Source organism: Loxodonta africana, chromosome 1 (genome assembly GCF_030014295.1).
Source record: "Loxodonta africana isolate mLoxAfr1 chromosome 1, mLoxAfr1.hap2, whole genome shotgun sequence".
NCBI lineage: Eukaryota > Metazoa > Chordata > Mammalia > Proboscidea > Elephantidae > Loxodonta > Loxodonta africana.
Window position 1 is genome coordinate 11,794,694 of NC_087342.1, and position 19,683 is coordinate 11,814,376.

Sequence of the window (19,683 nt, forward strand, 5' to 3'; positions counted from 1 at the left end):
GACACTAACAAGAATACCAATATATGGTCTCAAAACAGATGGCGCTGGGACAACTGGATATCCATATGTAAAAGAATGAAATTATACCCTTATCTTACACCATTAACAAAATAAGCTCAAAATGGATCAATGACCTAAATATAAGAACTAAAACTATAAAGCTCTTTGAAGAAAACATAAGGGTAAAGTTTGAAGACCAAGCTTTTGACAATGGATTCTTAGGTATGCCACCAAAAGCATTAGCAGCAAAAGAAAAAATCAGTTGGACTTCATAAAAATTAAAAGCTTTTGTTCATCTAGAACTTGATTAAGAGAGTGAAGAGATGACTTACAGAATATGAGAAAAATATATTATTATTTCTAATAAGGGTTTAATATCCAGAATATTGAAGTTGTCAAGAATTTCATTTTAGCAGGATCCATAGTCAACTGCCCATAGAAGTCAAGAAATCAAATCTGCTGCAAAAAAACCTCTTTCAAGTTTTACAAAGCAAAGATCTCACTTTGAGAACAAGGGTGCACCTGACCCAGGCCATAGTATTTTCAGTCACCTCATATGCACGCAAAAGCTGGACAATGAATAAGGAAGACCGAAGAAGAACTGATGCCTTTGAATTAATGGTGTTGGTGAAGAATATTGAATAAACTGTGGACTGCCAGAAGAACAGGCAAATCTGTCTTGGAAGAAGTACAGCCAGAATGCGCCTCAGAAGCGAGGATGGCAAGATTTCATCTCACGTACTTTGGACATGTTATCGGGAGGAACCAGTCCCTGAAGAAGGACATCATGCATGTCAAAGTAGAGGGCCAGCAAAAGAGAGGAAGACCAACGAGATAGATTGACACCATGACTGCAACTATGGGTTCAAGCATAGCAGTGATTGTGAGGACCAGGCAGTGTTTTGTTCTGTCATACATGGGGTTGCTATGAGTTAGAACTGACTCGATGGCACCTAACAATGGCAGCAATATTCAAAATATGTAAAGAACTTCTACAACTTAACAACAAAAGACAACTCAATTTAACAATGGGCAAGGGACTTGAATAGACACTTCTCCAAAGAAGATATACAAATGTCTGATAAGCACATGGAAAGATGCTTAATGGTATTAATCATCAGGGGAATGCAAATCAAAACCACAATGAGATACCACTTGAACCCGCTAAGATGGTTATTGTCAGAAGAATAAAAAATAACCAGTTTTGACAAGTATATAGAGAAATGGAAACCCTTATGCATTGCTGGTGGGAATGTAGAATGGTGTAGCCACAGTGGAAAAGTTTGGTAGTTCTTCAAAAAGCTGCACTTGATTATCGTATGGCCAAGCAGTTCTATTCCTGGTTTATACCCAAAAGAATTGAGAGCAGGAATTCAAACAGGTACCTGCACAACAATGTTCATTGCAGCATTTTTCACAATAGCCAAAATGTGGAAACAATGCAAGTGTCTATCAACATATGAATGGATAAACAAAATGAGGTGTATATAGACAATGGGATATTATTCAACCGTAAGGAGAAATGAAGTTCTGATACAAGCTACTACATGGATGAACCTTGAAGACATTATGTTAAGTGACATAAATCAGACACAAAAGGATAAATATTGTATGATCCCACTTATATGAAATATCTGCGAAAGGCAAATGCGTAAAGATAAGATTTATTAGTGGTTACCAGGGGTTGGTGGGAGGGGGAAGGTTGCTTAAAGGGTACTGAGTTTCTGCTTGGCTGATGGAAAACTTTTGAAAATAGTGGTTATGGTTGCATAATATTAGTTAATGTTACTGAATTTTACACTTAACATGATTAAAATAGCAATTTTTGTTATATATATATTTACCACAATAAATATAAAAAAAGATTTAAGAAAAGGAAAATAAAAGAATACCAATATATGCATGATGGCAGTCGTAATAGAAGAGAGAAAGAGGAAGAAAGAATATTTGAAGAAGCAATGACTAAAAACATCCAAAATTTGATGAAAGACATGAATCTGCACATCCAAGAAACTCAACTAACTCAAGATAATCTCAAAGATATCCACATCAAGACACATTATAATCAAGTTGTTGAAAGACAAAGAAAAACACTTTGAAACAGCAAGAAGTTATCATCAACAGGATTAAAAGCCAGTTTCAAATGAGAAACCATAGAGGTAAAAGACAGTGGGATGACATATTTAAAAGTGCTAGGTGGCAGTGGGGAGGGACTCTCAATGAAGGAAAAATTAAGACATTTTCAGATAAGCAAAAGCTGAGGGAGTTCTTCGTTACTAGATCTGCCCTACAGTTCCATGGTAAGGCAAACAATTGAGTCCTTAGCTGCTAACTAAAAGGTTAGTGGTTTGAGTCCACCCAGAGGTGCATTGGAAGAAAGGCCTGGTGATTTTCTTCTGAAAGTCAGCAACTGAAAACTGTAGGGAGAACAGTTCTCTCTGACACACGTGGGGTCACCATGAGTCAACACTGACTTAATGGCAACTAGTTTTAGACCTCCCTGTAAGAAATACTAAGATTCCTTCAGGTTAAAATAAAAGGACACTTAACAGCAACTTGAAACCATATGAAGAAATAAAGAACACTGATAAAGGTAACTACATAGGTAAATAGGTTGTTGTTAGGTGCCGTCAAGTTGGTTCTGACTCATAGCAATCCTTTGTATAACAGAATGAAATGTTGCTTGGGTCTGTGCCACCCTCACAATTGTAGGTATGTTTGGGCCCATTATTGTAGCCACTGTTTCAATCCATTTCATCGAGTGTCTTCCTCTATTTCATTGACCCTCTACAAAGCATGGTATTTTTTTTTTTTTTTGCCAGGGCTTGGTCCCTCCTGATAACATATCCAAAGAAAGTGAGATGAGGTCTAACCATCCTCACTTCTAAGAAGCTTCCTGGCTGTACTTCTTCCAAGACAGATTTGTTTGTTCTTCTGGCAGTCCATGGTATATTCATTATTCTTTGCCAACACCATAATTCAAATGCATTAATTCTTAGGCCTTCCTTTTTCATTGTCTAGTTTTCACATGGAAACCCTGGTGGCATAGTGTTTAAATGCTATAGCTACTAACCAAAGGGTCGGCAGTTTGAATCTGCCAGGTGCTCCTTGGAAACTCTATGGGGAAGCTCTACTCTGTCCTATAGGGTCACTATGAGTTGGAATCGACTTGACGGCACTGGGTTTAGTCGTTTTGTTTTAGTTTTCACATGCATATGAGGTGATTGAAAAGACGGTTGCTTGGGTCAGGTGCACCTTAGTCATCAAAGTGACATCTTTGCTTTGTCGGATTTTAAAGAGGTCTTTTGCAGCAGATTTGTCCCGTGCAATACATAGTTTAATTTCTTGACTGTTGCTTCCATGGCTGTTGATTGTTGATCCAAGTAAAATGAAACTCTTGACAACTTCAACATTTTCTCCATTTATCGTGATGTTATTGGTCCAGTTGTGAGGATTTTTGTTTTCTTTTTATTGATGTGTAGTCCATACTGAAAGCTGTAGTCTTTGATTTTACACCACCTGTCTGTTATACTGTGGTGGCTTGTGTGTTGCTGTGATGCAGGAAGCTATACCACCAGTAGTTCAGATATAAGCAGGGTCACCTGTAGCGGACATGTTTCAGCAGAGCTTCCAGACTAATACAGACCAGAAAGAAGGACCTGGTGATCTACTTCCAAAAAAAAAAGTAACCAGTGAAAACATAATGGACAGCATCAGAACATTATTTGATACAGTGCCGGAAGACGAGCCCCTTAGGTTGGGAGGCACTCAGAATGTAACTGGGGAAGAGCTGCTTTCTCAAAGTAGAGTTGACCTTGAATACATGGACAGAGTAAAGCTTTTGAGACCTTCATTTCCTGATGTGCTACGATTCAAAATGAGAAAAAAACACCTGGGAACATTCATTAGTAATTGGAATGTAGAATATATGAAGTATGAATCAAGAAAAATTGGAATTCATCAAAAATGAAATGGAACACTTGAAGATTGATATCCTAGGCATTAGTGAACTGAAATGGACTGGTATTGGCCATTTTGATCATATGGCCTGTTATGCCGGGAATGGCAAATTGAAGAGGAACAGCATTGCATTCATTGTCAAAAAGGACATTTCAAGATATATTCTCAAGCACAGTGATGTCAGTGATAGGATAATATTCATATGCCTATAAGGAAGACCAATTAATACAACTATTCAAATTTATGCACCAACCACTAATGCCAAAGATGAAGAAATTGAATACTCTTACCAACTTCTGCAGTCTGAAATTGATCAAACATGCAATCAAGATGCATTGATAATAACTGGTGATTGGAATATGAAAGTTGGAAACAAAGAACAAGGATCAGTAGTTGGAAAATATACCCTTGGTGATGGAAATGACTCTGGAAATCACATGATACAATTCTGCAAGACCAATGACTTCTTCATCAGAAATACCTGTTTATAACAACATAAGTGGCCTTGCCGGATGGAATACACAGGAATCAAATTGACTACATCTGTGGAAAGAGACGATGGAGAACCTCAATTCATCAGTCACAACAAGACCAACAAAAAGACAAGTAGAGTTGTGGGATGATGTGAAGGATATCTTACATAAAGAAAGCAAAAAGTCATTGAAAAGACAGGAAAGAAAGAAAAGACCAAAATATATGTCAGGAGAGACTCTGAAAGTTGCTAGTGAATGTAGAGTACCTAAAGGAAATGGAAGAAATGATAAAGTAAAGACCTGAACAGAAGATTTCAGAGGACAGCTTGAGAATGCAGACTAAAGTAATATAATAAAATGTGCAATGTCCTAGAATTAGAAAATCAGAAGGGCAGAACACATTCAGCATTTCTCAAGCTGAAAGAAGTAAAGAAAAAATTTAAGCCTTAAATTGCAATATTGCAGGATCATATGGGCAAAACAATTGAACGAAGCAGGAAGCATCAAAAGAAGATGGAAGGAATACACAGAGTCACTGTACCAAAAAGATGTTCAACCAATTCAGGAGGTGCTGTGTGATCAAGAACTGATGGTACTAAAGGAAGAAGTCCAACCTCTGCTGAAGGCATTGGCAAAAAACAAGGCTGCAGGAATTGATGAAATAATAATTGAGGTGCTTCAACAAATGGATGCAACACTGGAAGCACTCACTAGTCTGTCCAGAAATTTGGAAGACAGCTACCTGGCCAACCAACTGGAAGAGATTCATATTCATGCCCATTCCAAAGAAACATGATCCAATGGAATGTAGAAATTGTCGAATAACACCCTTCAGCCAAAGATTAGAGAGGCCCATGAAACAAAATGAGATTAAATGGGCACATCAGCCCAGGGACAAGGATGAGAATGCAGGAGGGGACAGGAAAGCTGGTAATGGAGAACCCAAGGTCAAGAAGGGGAGAGTGTTGATATGTCATGGGGTTGGCAACCAATGTCACAAAACAATATGTGTATTAATTGTTTAGTGAGAAACTAATTTGCTATGTAAACCATCTAAAGTACAATAAAAAAAATTGTCGAACAATATCATTAGCATCACATGTAAGCAAAATTTTGCTGAAGATAAAAAATAACTGTAGCTGTACATCGACAGGGAACTTCAAGAAATTCAAGCTGGACTCAGAAGAGGACATGGAACAAGGGATATCACTGCTGATGTCAGATGGGTCTTGGCTGAAAACAGACAATACCAAAAAGATGTTTACCTGTGTTTTATTGACTACATATAAGGCGTTCAACTGCGTGAATCGTAACAAATTATGGATAACATTGCGAAGAACGGAAATTCCAGAACATTTAAGTGCTTTCGTGTGGAACCCGTACAAAGGCTAAGAGGCAGTCATTTGAACAGATCAAGGGAATACTACATGGTTTAGAACTGGAAAAAGTGTGCACCAGGGTTGAATCCTTTCACCTTACTTATTCAATCTATATACTAAGCAAATGATCAGAGAAGCTGGACTATATGAAGAAGAACACGGTGTCAGGATTGGAGAAAGACTCATTAACAACCTGCAATATGCAGCTAACACAACTTTGCTTGCTGAAAGTGAAGAGGACTTGAAGCACTTACTGATGATGATCAAAGACTACAGACTTCAGTATAGGTAAATATACAAGGTGTTATTATCGTATTTTTCATTTGTATCTCTTTTTTCTCCCTATATGATATTAAAAATACATAAAGAAAAACTATTAATCCATGTTAATAGGCATGTAATATATAAATATGTAATTTATAACAAAAAAGAGGTGTGTATAGGAGCAGATATGTGTGTATTATTGAAGTTAAGTTAGTATTAATTCAAACTAGAGTGTTATAAACTTAAGATGCTAATTGTATTCTCCAGTGTTACAACCAAGAAAATAACTAAAAATATACAAAAAAGGAAATGAGAAAGAAATCAAAATGATACACTAGAAGAAACAAAGTAAAAACAAAATAAGACAGGAATGGAAGAATTGAGGAACAAAAAAGATACAACTTACAGAAAATAAATAGCAAAATGGCAGAGCTAAGTCCTTTCATACCAATAATGACTTTAAATATAAATGAAACAGACTCTTCAATTAGAAGGCAGAGATTGGCAGAATTGATAAAAACATGTTCCAGCTTTATACTGTCTGCGAGAGACTCACTTTGGATCCAAAGACACAAACAGATTGAAAGCGAAAGGATGGAAAAAGATATTTCATGCAAATAGTAACCTAAAGATATTTGGGGTGGCTGTGGAGCCCTGGAAACCCTGGTGGCAGAGTGGTTAAGAGCTACAGCTGCTGCTAACCAAAAGGTCGGCAGTTTGAATCCACCAGGCCCTCCTTGGAAACCCTATGAGGCAGTTCTACCCTGTCTTATAGGGCTGCTATGAGTCGGAATTGACTCAGTGGCAATGGGTATGGAGCCCTGGTGGTGCAGTGGTTAAGAGCTTGGCTACTAACCAAAAGGCCGGAAGTTCAAAGCCACCAGCTTCTCCTTAGAAACCCAATGGGGCAGTTCTACTCTGTTCTGTAGGGTCACTATGAGTCAGAACCTGTTTGACAGCCATGGTTTTGGTTTTTGAGTTTTGGTTTTATGGAGCCCTGGTGGTGCACTAGTTAAGAGCTCACCTGCTAAGCAAAAGGTTGGCAGTTCGAATCCACCAACTGCCCCTTGGAAACTCTATGGGGCAGTTCTACTCTGTCCTATAGGGTCACTATGAATCAGAATCAACTTGATGGCAACGGGGTTTGGTTGTTTGGTATTCTAATATTAGACAAAATAGACTTTAAGGCAAAAATTGTTGTAAGAGAAACAGGACTTTATATATTGATTAAAGAAATCTGTCAAGAATATATACTCACTTAACAACATATACTCACTTAACAACAAAGCTCCATAATATATGAGGCAATAATTGACGTAGTTTAAAGAGAGATATAGTGATCTACAATAATATTTGGAGACATCAATGTACTTCTTTAAATAATGTATGTTGTTATTGTTAGGTGCTGTCAAGTTGATTTTAGACTCTATTTGACCCCATGTGACATAGTAGAACTGCCACCATAGGGTTTTCTAGGTTATAATCTTTGTGAAACCAGATCGCCAGGTCTTTCTGCCTTGGAGTGACTGGGTGGGTTGAATTGCCAACCTTTCACTTAGCAGCTGGTTGCTTAACCATTGCACCATGAGGCCTCCTTAAAAAATGCACAGACCATCTAAATAAGATCAATAAGGAAATAGAGCACTTGAACAAAACTATAAACCAACTAAACTTAACAGATATATGTAGAATCCGCCACCAACAAATCCAGAATATACATCATTTTCAGATGCATGTGGAACATTCTCTACCATAGATTACATGTTAGACTGCAAAAAAAGTCTCAATAAGTTTAAAAAGATTGAAGTTACACTAAGATTGAAAAATTATACAAAGGTTGAAATTATATAACCACAATGGAATGAAACCAGAAATCAATAACAGAAGGAAAACAGAAAAATTCATACATTAGTGAAATTTAATAGCGTACTGTCAAACAACTAATGGGTAAAAGAAAACACAAGAGAAATTAGAAAATACTTTGAGACAAATGAATAAAAAAACACAACATACCAAAACTTACGGGATGCAGCTATGGCAGTGCTCAGAAGGAAATTTATAGCTGTAAATTCCTACATTAAGAAAGAAGAAAGAACTCAAATCAATAACCTAAGTTTATACTTTTTTGAAATGGAAAAAGAAGAGCAATCCAAACCCAAACAAGCAGAAGGGGGAATGAAAAAAATTTTTTAGAGTGGACACTAAATAGAGCGTAGAAAAACAATGGGGAAAATCAACAAAATCAAAAGTTGCTTATATGGAAAAAATCGGTAAAATTGACAAAACCTTTAGCTATACTGAGCAAGGAAAAAAGGGAAAAGACTCGAAGTAAAATCAGAAATGAATTTGGGACCTTTCCTACTAACCTTGCAGAAATACTTTATGAGAATACCATGAGAAATTGAATACCAACAAATTAGATAACGTAGATCAAATGGACAAATTCTTAGAAGCACACAAATTACCAAAACTGACTCAAGAAGAAAGAGAAAACCTGAACAGACCTCCAACAACTAAAGAGATTGAATTGGTAATCAAAGCATCCCAGCAAAGAAAAACACAAAACAAGATGGCTTCACTGGTAAATTTCATGAAACCTTTAAAGAATTAACACCAACCCTTCTTAACCTCTTCTAAAAAATAGAAGTGGGGGGAACACATCCATAACTTGTTCTTTGAGGCAAGTATTACCCCAATACCAAAGTCGGACAAAGAAATCATACGAAAGAAAAACTACAGATCAAAATCCCTTATGAATGAATATAGATGTGCAAGTCCTCAACAGAATACTAGCAAACCAAATCTAGAAGCAAATGAAAAAGGTTATACACCATGACCAGTTGGAATTTACCTCTGGAACGCAGGGTGGTTCAATGTACAAAAATCAGTCAATGTAATAAACCACATTAATAGAATAAAGGGGGAAAAAAAACCACATGATTATCTCACTTGATGCAGAAAAGGCATTTGACAAAATCCAACACCCTTTCATGATAAAAACACTCAATAAATTAAGAATAAAAAAGAAAATTAAGAATAGAAGGGAAATTTCTCAACATGACCAAGGGCATTTATTGAAAAACCTACAGCTAGCATCATCACCAGTGGTAAAAGACTGAAAGCTTTCCTCCAAAAATCAGGAACAAGAAAAGAATGCCCACCTTTGCCATTTCCATTCAACATGGTACTGAGAGTTTTAGCCAGAATAATTAGACAAGAAAAAAAGAGAGAAAAAGCATCCAAATTGGAAAGAAAGAGTTATGTCTTTGCAGATAACAAAATTTTACATATAGAAAATCCTAAATAATCCACAAAAAATGATTAGGGCTAATAAGCAAATTTGCAAAGCACCAGATCAGCATAGAAAAATCAATTGTGTTTCTATATACTGGCAATGAGCAATTTTAAAAGGAAATTTAAAAAAATATTTACAATAACCTCCAGAGAACAAAATAATTAGGAATAAATTGAACCAAGGGGGAACAAGATTTGTACAGGCAGGCCCTGGATTACAAACGAGTTTCATTCCTAAGTCTGTCTCTAAGCTGAATTTGTACATAAGTCAGAACAATTAGGTACAGTTCGTATCTAATGTCAGTTAGTCAAATGTTTGTCTTATATATAGTGTACCTTTCTCTGCATAAAAAACATGAAAGATGTTTAATGTAATAATAATAATGTTTTGAAGCACACCGCAAAGTAGCATCCATTTGTTATTATAAACTGTTGTATGTACCTTGAGTTTTTAATATAATAGGCTTTATTGGGGTTGGTTCATAACTATGGGTTGTACGTAAAAGTCAGATGCTCATAACACTGAAAACTACAAAGCATTGTGAAAAAAAATTAAAGACTAAATGAAAAATAACCCATGTTCATGTATGGAAAACTTAATTGTGATGGTTACAGTTGTGTGTCAACTTGGCTGGACTGTGATTTTCAGTGGCTTGGAAGTCATATGATGTTGTGATCACTTCCATGATGAGATTTGTTATAATGTGGTCACTTCTATGATGGAATCTGCTGTGAGTACTCAGTCAGTTGAAAGAGAGTTCCCTTGGGTGTGTGGCTTGCATTGAATGTAAGTGGACATTCTTGCAAGACTCGTGGGCTTTTGCTCACTCAGGATCCTACAGCTGGCTCCTGTTCATCTGACCTCCAGTTCTTGGCACTAGAGCTATAGCTTACCTGTGGTCTTGCCTGCCAATCTTGGGATTCATCAATCTTTGCAGCCTGTGAGCCTGTGAGTAAGAGCCCTGTTCTCTGACCTGCCAATCTTGGCTTTCCCAGCCCCTGTGGCTACGTGCATCAGGAGACTGTTCAAGCCTGTACAACTGCATGAGCCATTTCCTTGATATAAATCTTTCTCTCTAGATACTTACATGCTTTACTGGTTTTGGTTCTGTAGAAAAAGCAGAACCCAGCCTAAGACTGATATTAAGTTGAAAATACTCCTCAAAGTAATCTACATATTCAACACAATCTCTATCAAAATTCCAACAGCCTTTTTTACAGAAATGAAAAAGCTGACCCTAAAATTTATATAGAATTGCAAGAGATCCCTAGTATTCAAAACAGCCTTAATAAAGAACAGAGTTGGAGGACTCATATTTCTCAAATTTGAAACTTACTAAAAAGCTTCAGTAATAAGAACAGCGTGGTATTGACATAAGAATAGACATATAGAGCAACAGAATAAAATTGAGAGTCCAGAAATAAACCCATACAATTATGGTCAATTGATTTTGAACAAGGGTGCCAATATCATTCAATAGGGAAGAATAGTCTCTTTAACACTGGTGCTGAGAAAACTGAATATCCACATGCAAAAGAATGAATTTGGAACCTTACCTCACACCATATAGAAAAAATCAACTAAAAATGGATCAGAGAACTAAAACTAGAAAACTCTTAGAAGAAAAACATAGAGGTAAACTTTCATGACCTTGGATGTGGCAAAGAATTCTTAGGTATGACACCAAAAGCATGAGCAACAAAAGAAAAAAATCGATAATTTGGACTTCATCAAAGTACACTTTTGGACATTAGCAAGAAAGTCTAAAGGAAATCCACATATCGGGAGAAAATATTTAAAATAATGTATCCGTTAAGGGTCTGTTATCATGAATATATAAAGAACACTTAAAACTCAACATCAAAAAATACAAGCAACACAATTTTTAAAATGGGCAAAGGACTTGAATAGCTACTTCTCCAAAGAAGATATGTAAGAGATCAACAAGCACATGAAAAGATACTCGACGTCTTTAAGGAAATGCAAATCAAAACCACTGCACACCCAGGAGATAATTAAAAATACATGGAAATTGGCAAGTGTTTGCACAAATGTGGAGAAATTGGAACTCTCATGTATTGCTGGTGGGAATATAAAATGGTTCTGTGGAAGGCAGTTTGCTATGGAAAGCAGTTTTTTCCTCAAAAATTTAAATACAGAATTATCATAAAAAAAAGCAATTCCACTCTTAGGTGTATACTCAAAAGAACTGAACACAGGTGTTCAAACAAAAACTTGCAAATGAATATTTATAGCAGCACTATGAACAATAACCAACCCATATGTCCATCAACTGATGAATGAATAAACAAAATGGAATATTATTCACACATAAAACGGTACATGCTACAACATGGATGAACCTTCAAAACATTATGCTAAGTGAAAGAAGCCAGACACAAAAGGCCACATGTTTTATGATTCCTTTTATATGAAATATCCAGGATAGACAAAGCCATAGAGACAGAAAGCAGATTAGTGTTTGCTGGGGGCTGAATGGATGGGGGAATGGGGAGTGATTGCTTAATGGATTTGGGGTTTCCTACTCATAGTGACCCTGTGTACAACAGAATGAAACACTGCCTGGTCCTTCGCCATCCTCACAATCGCTGTTATACTTGAGTCCATTGTTGCAGACGCTGTGTCTACCTTTTTTTTGCTGACCCTCTACTCTTTACCAAGCATGATGTCCTTCTTCAGGGACTGATGCCTCCTGATAACATGTCCAAGGTATGTGAGATGCAGTCTTGCCATTCTTGCTTCTGAGGAGCATTCTGGTTGTACTTCTTCCAAGACAGATTTGTTCGTTCTTTCGGCAGTCCATGGTATATTCAATATCCTTGACAACCTCAATCTTTTCCTCGTTTATCATAATACTGCTTATTGGTCCAGCTGTAAGGATTTTTGTTTTCATTATGTTGAGGTTTAATCTATACTGAAGGCTGTAGCCTTTGATCTTCATCAGTAAATGCTTCAAGTCCTCTTCACTTACAGCAAGCAAGATTGTGTCATCTGCCTAATGCAGGTTGTTAATGAGTCTTCCTTCAATCCTGATGCCCTGTTCTTCAAATATTTAATCCAGCTTCTCAGATTATTTGCTCAGCATACAGATTGAATAGGTATGATGAAACGATACAAGCCTGAAACGCACCTTTCCTGACTTTAAGCCATGAACTAGATAGTGGTGATTATTGCACAACATTGTGAATGTACTAAATGTCGCTGAATTGAACACTTTAAATTGGTTAAAATGGCGTATTTTATGTTATATAAATTTTACCACCTTTAAAAAAAAGTCACTTCAAAGGAAATGAAAACAAACAGAAAAGGAGCATATTTCATTGGAAGGGGGACTCAAAATAAGATGATATATTTAAACATAATATATAAGTTATTACATAAATATATATTGGCTTAAATTTTCATACTAAGACAAGGTTTGGTATTGTATATTGAAAATAATCCAGCTCTATACTCTTTAAAAATCCATATCTGATACATACGGGGAAACCCTGGTGACGTACTGATTAAGTGCTATGGCTGCTAACCAAAAGGACAGCAGTTCGAATCTACTAGGCACTCCTTGTAAATCCTATGGGACAGTTTTACTCTGTCCTGTAGAGTTGCTCTGAGTCAGAATTGACTCAATGGCAATGGGGTGGGAATACATACGGATTGCAGATGGCACAACCTCACTTGCTCAAAGTGAAAGCTCCTTAGAAGCAAGGATGGCAAGACTACCTTTCACATACTTTGGACATGTTATCAGGAGGGGTCAGTCCCTGGAGAAGGACATGATGCTTGGTAAAGTAGAGGGTGAGTGAAAAAGAGGAAGACTCTCAAGATGAATTGACACAGTAGCTGCACAATGGGCTCAAGCAAAACAATGACCACGAGAACGGCGCAGGACCAGGCAGTGTTTCATTCTGTCCTACATAGGGTCTCTCTGAGTCGGAACTGACATGACAGCACCTAACAACAATACATATTGTAAATGATATAAAAGTATGTTCTGAAAATATTAATGAAAAGAAATTTGGTGAAACCAAAGTCAAATGAAGTAAAAGACTTTTTATGGCCAAAATATCCTTAGAGATAAAGCAGATCATTTTATGACATTAAAAATTTCATTTCCATAGGAATATAGGTTGAAAATTTATAAAGCAAAAATTGGCAAACTACAAAGAGAAATTGGCAAAATAAAAATTACAGTGAAACAGTTACCTTTCTTATTAATTGATAAACAAAAAATAAAAACAGAAGATTTAGAAAATATGATTAACAAACGTGATCTACACATTTAGAAAATATCATCATGAAGTAATTGAAAAGCAAAAAACAAACATAAGGTATTTGAAACATATATAACCAACAAAATATTTGTATCTAGAATATATAAATAACTTCAAATCAGTAAGAAAAGGACCATTAACCCAGTTGGAAAATGGAAAAAAAGACTGGAACACTTTTTTTCACAGAAAACTTATATGGTCAATACAATTATTAAAAGAAGATTGACCTAGTTAATAATTAGGGAAACGCAAATTAAAACCATAATGAGATACCACTTAAACATTTTGGCAGAAAATTAAGAAGTTTGTCAGAAATAAGTATAGAAGAGGATATGGGTCAATGGGAATTCATATACATTGCAAATGGTAGTATAAATTTTTACATTTCAGAACAGTTTGGCATTGCCTTGTAAGTTTGAGTATTTTCATACCCTAAGACTCATCAGTTCCACTCTTGCATATATATAACAAAAAACTTGAACAAGATATTCATTGCTACCCTATTTGTAATAGCAAAACAAACAACCCAAATGCCCAATGTCTGAAGAAGAGATAAACTATAGTATAATCACACAAAGGACTATTATATATTAGCAACAAAAATGAATAAAATACAGTTACAGGCCCAATGTAGATTAATTTTATAAATATGGTATTAAGTAAAAAAAAAACAAGTTTCTGAAATTTATATACCTTATTCCATTATTATGAAACAATGGTTGTTTTATAGCAAATTAATAATATGTTGTTTGTACATACATACATTTGTGGCAGTAATATAAATAAAAGCAAGAGTGATAAAATAATTCAGGATTGTAGTTACTTCTAGAGGAAAAGGAGGCAGGTAGATGTAATATGTAGATGCGAGTTATTAGTAATGTCAGTTCTTTGGTAGGTGGTTGACTCATACAGTTTCAATGTATTATTATATTCTGTGGATTAAATATAGGTTATGTTTCTTGTTATTTTCATATAAAATATGCTACTAAAAAGTAAAATAGAATTAAAGGTTGTTTTTTATGGTATATATGGCGTTTCAGACTAACATCCTGCAGGGTTTATCAATACTAGCTGTAGCACCTTAACATACAAAGACATTCAAAGCAATTTTATTTGTAATAGCCAAATACCGAAAACAACCCAAATGTCCATCAACTAGCGAATGGTTGAACCAAATTGAGTATATCCATATTCAACCTGGAGCCCTGGGAGCACAGTGGTTAAGAGCATGGCTGCTAACCAAAAGGCCGGCAGTGTGAACCCACTAACTGCTCCTTGGAGACACTATGGGGCAGTTCTGCTCTGTTCCTTAGGGTCACTTATGAGTCAGAATTGACTCAGTGGCAACAGGTTTGATTTCAGGTTTACATTCAGCCTTAACAAGGGACAAAATACTGATATATGCAACAACAGGAATAAACCTCAAAAACATTGTGGTAAGTGACAAATGCAAACACAAAATGACTAATATTGTATGGTTTTCACTTACATGAAAATTCTAAGAAAAAAAGACAAGTCTATGGAAACATTAAGGAGATGTACCTGGGAGTGGGAAAGAGGATTGCATGTTGGTATGAGAAAACTTTTTAGGGCGATGGAAATGTTCTAAAACTGAACTATGGTGTTGGTTAGACAACTGTATAAATTTACTAAAAATCATCAAACTGTACATTGAAAATGGGTGAGCTTTGTTGTATGTAAATTATACCTCAATCAAAGAGTTAAAAAAAATTAAAGCAAGCCACTCAATCAGCAATGAACCACCCTCCTCCCTAGAAAAAATCAATTGACTGTATATGTGTGGTTTGTTTTCTGGGCTCTCTACTATGTTCCAGTGATATGTGTCTTTTTTTCCCCATCAGTATCACCGTCTTGATTACTGAAGATTTAGAATGAGACTTTGTTTTACTTTTTTGAAATTTCTTTGGCTATACTTGATTTTTCCATTTAAATTTTAGAATCGGTTTGTTGTTTACTACCAAAAAATTGGCGTATTTCAATTGGGATTGCATTGTTCCTATAGATTAAGTTGGGGAAAACTGACATCTTAGTAAGTCTTCCAATTCAAGAATATAGTATATCTCTCCATTTTTTTGCATCCTCTTTGATTTCTTTCATCAGGGTCTTGTAGTTTCAGCATTCAGGTCTAGCACACAGTTTGTTAAATTTATACTCAATTATTTTATGTTTTGGTGCTATTACAAATAATACTGCTTTTAATTTCAGTGTCCAAATGTTCATTGCTAATATAGAAAATAAGGTTTCCAAGGAAAATACAATTGATTTTTGTACCTTGACCTTGTATCTTACAACTGAGCTAAACTCACTTATAAATTATAGTATTCTTTTTGTAGATCTTGGGATTTTCTACATAGCCAATCATGGGATCTGAAAATACAGGCAATTTTATTTCTTCCCTTATTGCAATTGATAGGACCTCTAACATGATGTTGGATAAGGATGGTGAGAGTGAACATTTTTGCCTTGTTCCTGATAGTGAGGGGGAAAAGCATTCAGTCTTTCAACTTTGTATATCCTGTTAGCTGTAGGTTACTCTCAGATGGCCTTTATCAGATTGAAGAAATTTCCTTCTGTTTCTAGTTTGGTGTGTTATTCATTAATGGATGGTAAATTTTTCTTTCTCTGTTAAGATCATCGTATGGCTTTTCTTCTTTAATCTGTCAATATGGTGGATTACATTGTTTGATTTTTTTTTAGTATTCAACTTACTTTGCATTCCTGGAATAAACCCCACTCAACCATGATGTATTATCATTTGTATTTATTGCTTGATTTGCTAATATTTTGTTAGGGATTTTTACAGCTATGCTCATGATAGTTATCAGCTTGTCATTTTCCTTTCATGTAATATGTTTTTCTGGTTTTGGTGTCAGGGTAATGGTGACCTCATAAAATGTGCTGAGAAGTGTTCCATCCTCTTTTGTTTTCTTGATGAATTTTTGTAGAATTGAACATTAGGTCATTTATTACCAAATATTGACACAACTCTCAGTAGGTTTAAGGGATTTGCTTTTTATTTTTTGAAGCTTAACTTTCATTTAACTCTGATATTCACTTTAAATTTATTTTAATATATAAAATTTAATTCAGGTGTCTTTTTCATTGAGTGTGAACAATTTTACAGAAAAATATATTGTTCATTTTTCAAAGATCAGTTTTCATTGCTCTCTGTTACTTGCAAAGTCTTCTTATAGTAAAATCCAAGGAATTCTTGTTCTTTTTCTAAACTTAGATTTTAGTGATTTGTTTTAAAAAAAAACCATTATTTTGAGCTTAGAGGTGGTTCATCATACATTAGTTTTAATTGGAATGATATTGTTAATCTAGATTTTAACAATAGGAGCCTGTGTTTTTGTACTTTTAGAGTAATTATGATTTTTTATTTTACTATGCTTTTTGGTATGCTTTAATTAATGCTAATTTATCTCTCATCTAGTCATGCAGACGGATCAGTAAAATTTTGGGATGCTTCTGCAAGTAAGTTTTAAGTTTCTCTTTGTATAACAGAGAGCATCTTGTTAATATCACTCATAACCATCCACTGCTTTTTAGTTTTGGCAGTTAACATGTCAGGTAAAATTTTAGCATATTTATACAGTTGCATTGCAAAAAATCTATTTTCTATATTCTTAGAATGTTATATGGTACAATCTTACTGAACTTTTGTTCTATAATATAAAACAAACAGGACTGAGTCAATATCAGCAACCCGTTATATCTACAAGAGGCATGGTACAATGGAAAATACCAAACTTTGTCAGATTAACTGTGTTCAGGGAACTCCCTTCACCTCCTACTTGTGTGGTATTGTTATTTTCTCCCTCTAGTCTTCACTTTTCTTCTCACTTGTCTTCTAAGTCTTGTGAGGCTCAAAAAAATGATTGATCAATATAAAACTCTTGAGAATCGTGTAATTTAAAGAATAAAAGTATTCTGCGCAGTATTGAAGGACATACAAAGATGTTTCAGACTTGTTTATACCTATATCGTTCAGGAAACTCACTGTCACTAGAAAAGATAAGGTATGCACATATATAGCTGTAGGGCAAATAATATAAGAATTCTAAATGTAGTACAACCCAGATACTATTTGTGATTAGAGATGGGAGAGATTCATTTGAATCAGATAGATCAAGGAAGGGAATTTTGGTGGGGTGACATTTAATGTGAATTTGGGAGTTAGTTAAAGTTTTGCAATTTAGGGATTACAGGAGAACAAGTGAGAAATGACTCTAGGTTTCTGAGTATGAGTAACCAGGAAGATGTAGATAACTCTTTTGGAAATAAGAAATACAAGAGAGGTTTGAATTTTGTGGTAACATCAGGAAATGGAAGTGAAAATGTCCAGCAGGTAGGGAGAATAGTCAGAAATGGAAACTCATGAAGAAGGACCATAAAAGTGATATTTGAGTGTCTAGGATTGAATAGTTTCTGAGGATGACTATGATAAACGGAAGAGCAGAGGGAAAAAGCTGAATATTGATGATACTCTTAGCTCACAAGCTACAGTCCCTCAAGAACTGAGCAGAATATCAGTGAGAAAAAAGATGAATAGAATGAAAACCATGGATTCTGAAGTCACTTTTTGACCTGACACAGTAAAGAACAAATGCTTGAGGGGAAATTCCAAAGGGCAACAAATTTCCTTTTGATGATTCTTTTCATGCAAATCTGAGTTTATCCCTGAAACTAAATTAATTGCAGAACAACGCCATTGCTTCTTTTCCACCACTTTAAAGTCACCCTTTAGCTTCTAAAACATGACAGGACATGTTAAAACTCTAATTACTGGAGTGCACACCACCCTTAAGCATGTATGATAAATATTTTGAGAAATTGTTTTTTTAAATAAAATATTATTTTATCAATTCAGAACATAAACTGCAGCATGTTTAAAAGCTTTTACAGTAATCAACTATCAAGGCATATCTCTAACTTAATGGATATCATAAAGAAATATATGGTAATTTTGTTTTCATTTTCCAGGGACACCATCTGATGCAGAAAGTGAGGTTATATAGAACTTGAATAAATTGAGCTTATGTTATTATGTGTATTAGTTTTCTATTGTTGAGTAACAAGTTATCACAATTTAGCAGCTTAAAACAACACCCATTTACTATCTTAAAGTTTCTGTGGGTCAGGAGTCTGGGCACTATTTAGCTGGGCCCCTTGCTCAGGGTCTCAAAACACTACAATTAAGGTATCGACCTGGACTGCAGTTTCATGTGAGACTCAGGGTCCTCATCCTAGCTCACGTGATTATTGGCAGGATTCATTTTTTTGCAGATTTAGAACCCATGGTGGCTTGCTCCTTCAAGGATAGCAAGAGTGTCTAATTTCAGGAAGGACCCTGGCCTTTCTTTTAAAGGAATCACCTGATTAGGTCAAGCTCATACAGAATAATCCCTTTGTTGATTAACTCAAAGTCAGCTAATTAGGGACCTTAATTATGTTTGCAAGTCCTTTTACTTTTGCCACATAATGTAATATAATCATGGGAGTGATCCTAATACAATGCTTTGTCCCCTTTGAGAACTATTTTAGTTTGACATAATTTCAGGTTTCCAGGAAAGTTGCAAAAATAGTACTATGAAGTCCTGAAGTCCTGCATATCCTTCACTTAGATTCCCTAAATGTTAACATATTACTACATTTGTTTTATCCTTCTCTCTAGCTTTTGTCCTTCCCACTTTCTGTCCTCCCCAATACAGTCACAAAAGCACACGTATATACATATATATATGTATGTGTGTATATATGTACTTTATATACGGTGTGTGTGTACAAATATATAAGTATGTGTGTGTAGATACATAGGTAGATAGATAAATAGAAAGCTAGCTTTTTGGGACCACTTGCTATTAAATTCCAGACATGGTGCTACTCTAACACTACATAAGCCTAAATAGTGTGTTTTAACTACAAACAAGGACATTCCCTTACATAACCAAAGCACCAAACCAAAACAAACTTGTTGCTGTCCAGCCAATTCCAAC

At 35.4% G+C, this 19,683-nt stretch overlaps 1 protein-coding gene across 1 annotated transcript in view; it reads left to right on the plus strand.

Moving 5' to 3' along the window:
- The window catches only part of STXBP5L (syntaxin binding protein 5L), a 369,977-nt gene that overhangs the window by 228,742 nt on the left and 121,552 nt on the right, over positions 1–19,683 (plus strand). Inside the window, exon 15 of the mRNA XM_064286653.1 lies at positions 17,121–17,161. Within this exon, the coding sequence (XP_064142723.1) occupies positions 17,121–17,161 (41 nt within the window). The remainder of the gene's footprint in view (positions 1–17,120; positions 17,162–19,683) is intronic.